We start from the raw sequence: 12141 nt of genomic DNA, 5'->3' as shown, positions 1-12141 counted from the left end.
CCGCTTCACGGCATGTGGGTTCTTCCCAGACCCGGGGCACGAACCCGTGTCCCCTGCATCGGCAGGCGGACTCCCAACCACTGCGCTACCAGGGAAGCCTTTTTTTTTTTAAACCCTCCCTTCTGGAGCTGTATCTGGCCTCTCCTGCTAGATTGTGCACCCTCTGAGGGCTTGGAAGGCTTTGGTGCCTGCCTGGGCTCTGGAGGAGGCTGTGGATTTGCAGTGGCTTGAGATCAGACCATAGGAGACGGGCAGAGGGTAGCATTAGCATATAGGACCTAGTACTGGCACAGGTATTGTTCTAGGTGCTTAGGTATGACAGAGGAGGAAAGTGTTCTTAAAAACCTCTTCCCTCAGAGAGGAGCTTCTATTCTGTTGGAGGTTTACATAAACATAAAAGTTATAAAAATGTGATGTATGTTTTGAGCATAGCCAACAACAGCAGTCAGTGGCTCTGCCTTTGAAATATGCTGTTGGTGTTTGTGGCTTTGTCACTAAGATATGCTAGCCTATGAGGTGTCCTCTGCAGAAGAGAGGTGACCTAGCTGGAACTGCCTAAAGGTATTTGGTATTCCCTGTCCTTTGTCTCCTCACAGTAGCAGTAGTTGGAGAAGACAGCATTGTTTGAAATCACTTATGGACAAGATGGGTTTATAGCTGCAGGAATATGGTAGGATACTTGGCTTTTAGTCCTACTATGTGTAGTTCATTGGCTATCAGCTCCTATGTGCATTTCTTTTGGTTGTGGTTACTGGATATGACCTTGGTTCACTGAAGTTACAATCATCCTGCCTATATATGGCATCCCCCTAGAAAACTGTTAGAATTCTAGAAGGGGCTGTAATCAGCCTTTTGTACTAAGTATTTCCCAGAAGATTTTCATTGAAATGCAAACCTAAAAGATATGCTGGCTGGGATTTACTTCAGTATAATCTAGAGGGTAGGGGATAGGTAGGGTGCAGATACAGTGGACCTGGCCATGAGTTGATGTTGGAGCTGGGTGATGGGTACGTGGGTTTCATTATAGTCTTCACTTATATAGATGCTTGGAATTTTTCATAATAAAAAAATTACCCTCATGGTCAAGAAATGGATGACTTTCGTATTTTTGCTTTATTGTATTTTTCATAAATAACTTTAGTAAGGTCTTTAGGTGTTTTTGGTATTGATTTTAATGATCAGAGACCATAACAGGACTAAATTAAGGATAGACTGGAGAGAAATCTTCAAATTTGTGTTTATTAATCAGAGTTTTTAAAGCACTTGTAATACATGGGTGCCTCAATTACAAGTCAGCCCTCCCTCCACGGAGAGAAAGTAAAGGAAGCAAAGTTACAATCAGGTGCCTGAGAGCTGACCTTTTAGAGGCTGAGAGTATGAAGGTGTGAAGTATGGGAGAAGTGAAGGCCCACCACTTAAATTAGACTTTAGACCTTGCCTAAGGTCATAGGCACTCTGGGACCCTACTACCACCACCACCACTGCTGATTTTGCCCCATTCTAGGCTGGTGTTCACCTAGTCCTTTGTCTCTGTGCTTTAACCTTCTTTCTCTTATTCCTTCAGTACTTTCTTGCTTCACCCTCTACCCTCCAAGACCAAAATCCATCCATCTTGATCTCCTTAGGCTAGTTTTCCTGTATCATGTCCCTTTCTACCCCAGGCCCAGAAGCTGGCCAACAATTCACTCTTTTCCTTCATCTCTGCTTTTTAGTGAATGACCACTAGTGTTTGTTAACAAATGTGATTGGACCATGAAGTGGCTTAACAACAGGCTGAGGCATGGAGACCCATTCATGTAGCCTTAAAAGATTTCAGGCAGTTGGCAAGTAAGAATTCTAAATAAAAATTGAAACTACCACCTGTATTTTTTCAGGCCGTTGATGCTCACTGCCATCAGCTGCATCCTCCCTATGGCACTGGTAAGTGTGGGAAGGGCTGGTGACAGTTTTGGTGGGCTGCTGAATTTCTTTTTTCTGGGGGAAAAAAATCTATCTGCAAGCTGTGTTATTAACTTGTCCCCAAGGGCTGGACAGCTTGAACTAGCTATAGGAGACTAAAAAGATGAAGAAGCAACTGACCATGTTCAGGGGTTTCCTTGGGGAACTGTTGTCAGGAATGGAGGCTATTCAGTATGTGCTTTGATCCTTACATAAAATTAGCATGTCCTGTGCATTATTTTGAATAATAAATATACTATACAGGTTCTCTGGGATGTCAAGTAATGACTGTTAAATTTTCTGAAATTCTGAAGACATTTTTCCCAAAGATAGATGTTGGCGATGTATTGAAAGAGTCCAGAATATTGTATGTACTTATCGTTTCCTTCAGTAGCAGGATTTATCTCCCTCTGGTATTTTAAGTTCTTTGTGGTCAGGGGATCAAAAATGTTTGTTCCAATGATTAAGTTATAAAATTCTGATAGAGACTTACTTGAATTTTTATCGGGGAAGGGTTTGGTGGAAACCAGAAAAGAAATGTGTGGCTCTCATTTACTAACAGACTTCAGGTGGACTTAGGGTCCTGTGATTTGAAAAATAATTTCACCACAGTCAGCTTTCTGCTCAGGGACCTAATAGGGAAAATACATACAATGAAATTGAGACATAGAGTGGGGCAGCAAGTCATAGGAATGCTAAAAGAGTGCTAAAATATAACCCAATAACCAGATTGCTGCTGGAGTTGCCTTATCTAAATTCCTGTAATCCTGCATCTGTCTCCTTGTAATGAGTGGGTCAGAGGCCACATAGATCCAGAAGTTTTATCTTATCAAGGTGGTCTCCATTCCAAGTTGACAGGCTGATGTTTACACTATTTCATTTCTCTAGTCTCTGAAGCCCTTAGATCATGGAATAAAAATGCCTCCAGACAGAATATCTAACGAAGTGCTGAGGTTGTAGACTTGTGTGCTGTTAACCATGTCAGGAACTGCTTGCTGATAACAGCAGTTAAAATATTCATGTACACTTCATTACATCTCTATGAGAAAATCTTAGCATCATTGGCTCATATCCTGGATTTTCCCCCTCAGGTCCAACTCCTACCCACCCACCCCCCAAAGTCCTGCTTATGAAGCCAGGATAGAATTGTGTGCACGCTTTATATATTCTTTGTTAAAAAACAGAACGGAGAACTTAACTCCCCAGCAGCTGTCTAGTCCTTTAGGTATCTGTGAACAGGTGGTAACTGCTGAACATGTTTTGAGGGCCTCTATCTGGGAAATACCTTCTTAAGTGTCTCTCCCAAACATTATGGAGGATGACAGAAGAAGTTTGCCTGCAACCTTTGGGAAATAGTGATGTCCGGCAGCAAAGTCCTTTTTGACATGCATGTAGCCAAGTGCTTCCTGAAATAAAGATCAGAAAACCATCTAAGGGTGTTGAGATTGTAAATGTAATGGCAAAACAAAGCCAAATTGAATTGGCAATACAGAGCAATGTCCAGGGTGGATGACAACAGAGGTGACCCCACAGTCCTTTCAAGCTGGAGAGAAAGCTCTACAGAGTCTTCTGACCCATTGTGGGTCAGGTTTGAGGGCACAGGGAATGAGGGAAAAAAGGCAAGGAAGATGGGCTACACTTGGCCTCTGTTCTGACCCCATCTTTGACTCTGTGAAAACCTCTAGACCACCCAGGGACGTGAGGGCACCCTTCAGTCTTTGATGAACTTTATACCACTTATTGCCCTCCCTTCCCCACTTTGATCAGTCACACTCCCTTCCCCAACTCCCTGGGGAAAATGAGAGAGAAGTTCTTATCTTTGGGGCTTATATTCACACTGACCAAGGCTTAGGCACAAATCCAGTTGCTCAGAGACAGGCCAAGGAGTGAGAGGAAGGCAGGCCTGAGAGTTGTGCCCTGTGGAACAGCAACAGTTTGAGCTGACCGGGAGAAGAGCATCCAATGGAACACTAAGAAGGCTGGGTGTGGGAGGTTTAGAGGGAGCCATAGTGTTATGAAGTTATTGGCATTACAGACCTATTTATGCTAAAATTCACATTGCCTAATCGGTTAACCTTTGGTCAGAACTATGTTAAAAACTCTGAAGGGAAATTTTTCTGAAGGGAAAATTTTCATTTCGAAGAGTAAGTAAAAGATCAAAATGAACTATTTGATGCGGTAGTGTAAGGGTCAACCCTCCGTTTATTGTGACATTTGTTTATGCAGATGATTGCCATTGAATTAAATTTGGCAAACTTTCCCTCCAACTTCATGAAAAATTTAAAATATACAAGGAAGTTTAAAGAATTGTACAGTGGACATCCATTTACATACCATCTCGATTATATAGTTGCTAACTTTTTGCTGCATTTATTATATATCTGTCTATCAGTTTTATTTTTAAACAGCTTTATTGAAGTATTACTGACATTCCATTAAATTCATCCATTTTAAAGTGTACCATTAGAAGAGTTTTAGTAAATGTAAACAAATATACAACCATCACCATAATCCAAGTTATAGAACATTTTCATCACCCAGAAAGTTCCCTTGTATCCATTTGTAGTTGGTCCCCACTCCCAGTCCCACCAAACTACTGATCATCTTACTGTCTGCATAGTTTTGCCTTTTCTAGAAATTTAATATAAACTGAATCATACAATATGTAGTCTTTTGTGTCTGGCTTCTTTCACTTAGCGTAATGTTTTCAAAGTTCATCCATGTTGTATCACAGTAATGCTTTCCTTTTATTGTCCAATGATGATTTTCCATTGCATAGATATATACCACATTTTGTTTATCCATTCATTCATCAGTTGATGAACATTTGGGTTGATTCCAGTTTTTGGCTATTATGAAATATGATGCTGTGATTGTTTATATCCAGGGTTTTATGTGGACATGTTCTCATTTCTCTTGGATAGATATCTAGCAGTGGGATTGCTAGGTCATACGGTAAATGTATGTTTAACATTTTAAGAAAATGCCAGAATGTTTTCTGAGGTGACTCTACTATTTTACATTCCCACCAGCATTATATAAGTGTTGCAGGTTCTCCACATGCTTGCTAGCACTTAGTATTGTCAGTCTCCTGGATTATAATCATTCTAGTGAGTGTGAAGCAGTATCTTGTAGTTTTAATTTGCATTTCATTTCCCTAATGACTAGTAATATTGAGGATCTCTTCTTGTGTGTATCTGCTATTCATTTTTTTTTTGTGAAGTGTCTGTTCAAATCTTTTGCCCATTTTTGAAAAATTGGGGTGTTTGTCTTATTATTGAGTTGTATGAGTTCTTTATATGTTCTGAAATAAGTTCTTTATCAGGTACATGATTTGCAATTATTTTTTCTCCCATTTTGTGGCCTGTCTCTTCCATTTTCTTAATAACATCCTTTGAAGAGTAAACGTTTAATTTTGTTGAAGTCCAGTTTATCAGATTTTTTCTTTTAAGGATTGTGCTTTCAGTATCATATCTAAGAAATCTTTGCCTAAAACTAAGGTTGCAAAGATTTTCTTCTGTGTTTTCTTCTAGAAGTTTTATAGTTTTCAGTTTCATTTAAATCTGTGAACTATTTTGAGTTAATTTTTGTGTGACATGAGCTAAACAGCTAAGTTCTATGTTTGTTTGTTTTCTGTAATGATGTTCAGTTATTCCGGAATCGTTTGTTGAAGACTATCCTATCTTCCAATGAATTACATTGTGGAAATTAACCATAAATGTATGAGTTTACTTCTGGACTTTATCCTGTTCCATTGATCTATATGTCTGTCCTTAAGCCAGTACCCCACTGTCTCGATTACTGTAGCTTTATAGTAAGTCTTGAAGTCAGATGGTGTAAGTCCTCCAACTTTGCTCTTTCAAGATTGCTTTGGGGACTTCCCTGGCTGTCCAGTGGTTAAAACCCCTGCTTTGATTTTGATTAATTTTTTAAAATAAATTTATTTATTTTTGGCTGTGTTGGGTCTTCTTTGCTGCATGTGGGCCTTCTCTAGTTGTGGTGAGGGGGGGCTACTCTTTGTTGCGGTGCACGTGGTTCTTATTGCGGTGGCTTCTCTTGTTGCGAAGCACAGGCCCTAGAGTGTATGGGCTTCAGTAGTTGTGGCGTGCGGGCTCAGTAGTTGTGGCACACAGGCTTAGTTGCTCTGCGGCATGTGGGATCTTCCTGGACCAGGGCTCAAACCCGTGTTCCTGCATTGGCAGGCAGATTCTTAACCACTGTGCCACCAGGGAAGTCCCTGATTTTGATTAATTTTGATTGCTGTGTTCAGTCTATAGCTGTGTTGTCCAGTATGGTAGCTGTGACCACATGTAGCCGTTGGGCACTGGAAATATGGCTAGTTTGGATTGGTATGTACTATAATTCTGAATACAATGGACTTTGAAAATTTAGATGGAAAAAAGATGTAAAATATAGTTCATTAGTTTCTATGGATTAAAATGTTGAAATAATATTTTAGATATTTTGGGTTAAATAAAATATATTTATAAATAAATTTTAGTTTTCATTTGTTTGCTGCTATATAGAAATACTTTTGGTTTTTATATATTGGCATTCTATTTTTTTATCTTACAAAATTTGTGAGTTCTACTAGTTTTGTAGATTCTTTTAGGATTTTCTGTGTAGTCATTTTATTTAGGAATAGAGACAGATTTGCTTCTTTTTTTAATCTTTTATGTCTTTTGTGTGTGTGTCCTTTTTTTTTTTTTTTTTCCTTTCCTTATTGCCCTGGGTAGGGCTTTCATAATGTTAAGTGAAATGATGAGCGTGGTCATCCCTGCGATGTTCCTGATCTTAGCATTCACTATTTCATTATTGAGTATAATGTTTTCCATAGATGCCCTATATTAGATTCAGGCAGTTCCATTTTTCTTCCTAATTTGCTAAGAATTTTTGTCTTGAATGATTATTGAATTTTGTCAAATGAGTTTTCTTGCATCTACTGAAATGGTCATTTGGGTTTTTTCTGCCTTTATTTTGTTAATTCAGTGAATTGTCTTAGGAGTTTTCACATGTTAAATCAGCCTTTTCTATATTGCTGGATTTAATTTGCTAAAATATTTGGATTGATTTTTGTGTTTTTGTTCATAAGGCTTATTTGTAATTTTCTTTTTATATTTTTGTTAGGTTTTTATATCAGGGTTATGTTAGTCTCATAAAGTGAATTTGGAAGAAGTATTCCTTCCTGCTCTAGTTTCTGAAGTGTTTACTTAATATTAGTTTTGATAGAATTCACCAGTAAAAACTTCTGGGTCTGGCATTTTGTAAGAAAATTTTTTATCATGAATTCAATGTCTTTAATAGATATAGAGCTATTCAGTTTTTATTTTGTGTCAGTTTTGGTAAGTGTTTTTCAAGGAACTTGTCAATCTCATCTAAGATATCAAATTTATTAGCATTTGATTATTCATATTTTCTTATTTTCCTTTTAATACCTGTAAGATTTGTAGGGATAGACCCTCTTATCACCCTTGTTATTGGCAATTTGTATTCTCTTTTTTTCTTAATTATTCTAGCTAAAGTTTTTATCAACTTTATTGATTTTTTTAAAGAATCAACTTTTGGGGGCTTCCCTGGTGGCGCAGTGGTTGAGAGTCCGCCTGCCGATGCAGGGGACACGGGTTCGTACCCCGGTCCAGGAGGATCCCACATGCCGTGGAGCGCCTGGGCCTGGAGCCATGGCTGCTGAGCCTGCGCGTCCGGAGCCTGTGCTCCGCAATGGGAGAGGCCACAGCAGTGAGAGGCCCGCGTACCGCAAAAAAAAAAAAAAAAAAAAAAAAGAATCAACTTTTGGACTTTATTGATTTTCACTATTTGTTTTGGATTTTATTTCTGTTTTTATCTTTTTTCTTCTTTTAACTTTGTCATCTTTTTCTAGCTTCTTAAGGTAGTCCCTTATGTCATTGATTTTTGGACCTTTATAGTATAAATACTTACATTTGTAAATTTCCCTCTTGGCATTATATTAGCTGCATCTCACAACTTTTATTATGTGGTATTTTCATTATCATTCGTTCAAAACATTTTCTAATTTTTCTTGTGATTTCTTCCTTGACGCACAGGTTTTATAGAGGTATGTTCTTTAATTTCCAAATATTTGCTGTATAAGAAGAAGAAGGGCATGCTTGGCAGAGAACAGTCAGGGAGCCTCTTGGGGTTGCTGGAATCATTTGGTCTATTGCTGGACTCCTCAGGGCAGTGGTTCTGCAGTGGGTCCTAATGACTCTTGACTAACGCTTAAGGTTCATCTTGTCAGTACTGGAGAGCTGTGACGGGTTTTTAAACAGGTTGGGACTGATCCTGGTAAGACGTGAAAGCTCTAAGAATAGTCTGTTATTGTAATTGTTACATGGAGGCTTTAGGAAACTCATCCTGGGGGCTATGGGTGGCGGGGGGTGGGGGTGGCGGGCAGATAATAGACACTGGCATGTCAGTATATAAGATACCTTTCCTTTGTCCAGGTGATAGTGAAGCCCTTCTGATGGAAGTGTTTAGGAGAGGCAGGACTAGAGATTGTGCAGTGGAATGGTGGTGATGGAAGAGGGTGGAGTGGTAAGGAAGAGCGAGACATAGAGGAAAATGCTGATGCGGGTGTAGGAGTGTGATGTCTCCAGTGACAAGATGGGCATTCAGGAGGAAGAGCACATTTAGTGTACCTGAACAGGTTCTGCGAGACTCATCACAGAGACCATTATGTTTGTTGAATTTGGCGACAAGGGAGTTTCTATTGCCTGGTACATGTGTATAAAGAATAGTATATCCACTGTCGGCAATTCCAAATAGATTGAAATTCAGCAATTAAAATAAACATTTTGACAAACTGTGAACCAAAATTGAATTCATATTGGCAGTTATACCCACTGAACTTTCGAAGTATTATATATATTTTCAAGCATGATTCTTGAGAATAGCTCTAACATTTTGGGGAGGAGGTGGGGGGATACGAAAACATCTTATTTCTGCTCTTGAGAGTCTTTGTTTAAATTCATCCTAACTATTCTTGCCTCATGGTCTTGTGAGTATCCAAAGTGGACACATTCCACCAGCTAAGGGTTTGCAGTTTAGACAGGGGTAATAGTCCCAGGCATGCTGGAAATAGTGACCTATTATTATTGAGAAGGGCCCTCTTTGACCCCTGTGATGGAGAGAATGGTGGACTCTATCTCTGTGGGGAGAAGCTCAGATTAATCTGTAATTACCTTGGGGTTCCAAATTTTGGGGCAAGAACTTCCTAGTTCTTAGTTTCTAGTCTTTTCCTCGATTAGACTCATAAATAAGTAAGACTTTTAATCTTCTTATTACATATTGATCTGATAGAACCGCAAATTTGTTTTGAACGTGACATGGTCATATGTGTTCCTTCCTAAGTCATTAGTTTTTTTGGCTGTCAGTGGTTATCACCTTGGACCCATTTTCCTTTTGGAAAAGGTTTGACCTTCTCATTGTGAGTCCTTTTTGGGGGAGTTCCCTGGTTGCCTAGTGGTTAGGATTTGGGGCTTTCACCGCCATGGCCTGGGTTCAGTCCCTGGTCGGGGAACCGAGATCTCGCAAGCTGCATGGTGCAGCCAAAAATAAATAAATAAATCCATAAAAGAAAGCTTTAAGTCGTTCTTGATAATATGTAATCCTAACTACTAACCGGTTGTTAGTTGCTTGTCAAAACAGTCCAGCAAGAGTTCGTCTTGGTTCTGCTGGAAGATTTTTGTTCTCCACAATTGGACATATAAGAAGAGTGGAAGACTTCCCCCAGTTGTTAAGTGTTTTTATATATATATTTAGTTAGTTAGTTAGTTAGTTTATTTTTATTTATGGCTGTGTTGTGTCTTTGTTTCTGCGTGCAGGCTTTCTCTAGTTGCGGCTAGCGGGGGCTACTCTTCATTGTGGTGCGCAGGCTTCTCGTTGGAGTGGCTTCTCTTGTTGCGGACACGGGCTCTAGGTGCTCCTGTATGAAAACTCAGTCCAGTGAGCAGAGTACCAAGGTTCTGTGTGTTCTCTTGGCTCCCTAGGTTGAAGTGTGCTCCTTGTTTTTCCTTGATTCAGTAGCACCCTCGTGTTTTGCAATGCTCTCTCTGGGTAGCCTTATCTAGGCCTCCAAACACATCCTAATCTTCTGACGCCCCGAGCCGGACTAGAAGATAAGGCCCCCTGGTGGTCCAGTGGTTAAGATTCTGTGTTTCACTGCTGGAGGCCTGGGTTCAATTCCTGGTCAGGGAACTAAGATCTCACAAGCCTCACGGCCAAAAAGAAAAAGATTAGGCCCCCACCCAAGTCTTGATGTTCAGGGTTCTGTTTTGTAACTAGCTTACTTTCCTATTAACATTAAAATTAATATATGAACTACTTTCTGTGTCAGTAAACTTAGCTATGCAACATCCTTTTCAGGGACTGCATATCCTGTATCATTTCCTCAGAAAAAATTTACAGAGGTAGAATTGCTAGTTCAGTGCACCTTCTGAGGCTCTTTGATAGCCATAACCATTGTGCTTTAAAGGAGAATGTAGGGGCCAGAAAGGCTGCCCACGGACTTCTAAATTCTCCTTGCAATTAGGGCTCATTAGTTGCCGGGAATTCAGAGATTTTAAACAGGGGTGTTTTTTGTTTGTTTTGTTTTTCTGGGTTTATACAAGAAGTCCAAGCCTGAGGTTTTCTGCAAGTAACAGGCCTAACTAGAGGTGCACTTACCATGTATAGCCTCCTACAGCAGCTTGAGGAAACAAATCACATTAGGGAACCTAACAGCTCTTTTTCTTAAATTGGATGCTGGGTCGTTATTTACTGTAAATAGGATGGTTTCGCATAAGTTTCAAATCAAACTAATTTCTTTGAAGGGTCGTTAATGAAAACAAAGATCGAAAAATCAAGAGATCCAAGAAATCACTAAGACTATAAGAGTCTGAACTTAAAAGATGAAACAGAGAACCAAGAGGAAGAATTTGAAAGTCAAGCCTGGGCCTGCAATAGAGATGAATGTATGCATTTCTCAAAATGCAGAGCACTCTGAAAGAAACTACATTATAATTTGATTTCTTTTTTTTTTCTTTCTAGGTATCTCATTCAGTTGCTAAACTTATATTAGTTAATTTCCACTGGCAAGTCGCAGAGATAATGGACAGGTAAGGTGTTTGGGGGAGGAAGAAGAGATGGCATTGCCCATAGCTCCTCTCTCTGCCTACCCGCCCAGTGATGATTATTGTTTATGTTTTGGAGAATGTCCTTAACAGTGTGCAGATTATATTTTTAAAACACTGGATCATAGTGTATAGCCTTTTTTTCCTCAGTATATGGTGAACATTTTCCCATGTTTTCAGCATATTCTTTCTACCCCAGTTTTAATGCTGGCACAGTATTTTATTATATAGATGTTCCATACTTTTCCAAACCCCTGTTGTTGTACAGTGAAGTTAGGTCAAATTTTTTATGCCATTGTTAATTTTTAATCAGTGCCCTTCTAGATAACACTTGACAGTATCTCCAGTTATTTCTTTCAGACACATCAAGTGAGGAATATATCATGATATAGTGCATATTACCTTCAGAAAAAAGGTCAGCTAGTTTACCCCGCACTTCCAGAACCAGAGCCCTTGAGGCACACAACTTGGAGTCTCAGGTGTCCTGGAAGTTGTCAGGAGGAGGGGTTCTTCCTCCTTACGCATCCTCTAAGGGGGTTCCTCTAAGAGGCATGTGCTTCTGTCTAGCTCAGGGTTTCTCATCCTAAGCACTGTTGATGTGTTGGGCTAGATAACTCTTTGTTGTGAAGGGACTGTTCTGTGAATTGTAGGAGGTTTGGGAGAATCTCCGGGGTCTACCTACTAGAAGTCCGTAAATCAAAAATGCCTCTGGACTGCCAGCTAACTCCTGGAGAACAAAACTGCTCCTGCTGAGCAGTACACTGGTCACTACCCCTGCTCTTTCACACCACAGTGAGTCTTCCTTCTCTGTATGGTGTGATTCTGTTGATCGGCAGAGGAAGATCATTATGCCTTTCCTTCTCTAGGCTAAGAAGGCCAAACTAGCCAGAGCAGCCCAGCCTGATCAGGAAAGAGCAAATGCATTCCTGGTTCACTAACTGCACTCTCACCGTCTATACTGAAGAGCTGAATACAGTTAGGTAGACTTCCAGATGAACTTCCCTGTCTGCACTGCTATCCAAAACTCTGGAACCACATAGGTTCCGGTAATGGGTATCTAGCACTGTCCAAACTC

General features: G+C 39.9%; 1 protein-coding gene across 5 annotated transcripts in view; it reads left to right on the top strand.

Annotated features, from left to right (window-relative positions):
* The window catches only part of ARIH2 (ariadne RBR E3 ubiquitin protein ligase 2), a 46689-nt gene that overhangs the window by 17637 nt on the left and 16911 nt on the right, over positions 1-12141 (top strand). For 3 of the 5 annotated variants that reach the window (XM_060161952.1, XM_060161951.1, XM_060161950.1), the window contains one exon: positions 10984-11051. The exons of 1 other annotated variant lie outside the window; for it this stretch is intronic. In XM_060161952.1, the coding sequence (XP_060017935.1) occupies positions 10984-11051 (68 nt within the window). Of the gene's footprint in view, positions 1-1874; positions 1921-10983; positions 11052-12141 lie in introns of all 5 variants that reach the window. One more of the 5 variants, XM_060161953.1, reaches the window with a different exon arrangement.

Source organism: Lagenorhynchus albirostris, chromosome 10 (genome assembly GCF_949774975.1).
Source record: "Lagenorhynchus albirostris chromosome 10, mLagAlb1.1, whole genome shotgun sequence".
Lineage (NCBI taxonomy): Eukaryota > Metazoa > Chordata > Mammalia > Artiodactyla > Delphinidae > Lagenorhynchus > Lagenorhynchus albirostris.
The sequence above is the reverse complement of the archived record's forward strand: the minus strand, read 5'-3'. Positions and strand labels throughout refer to the sequence as shown.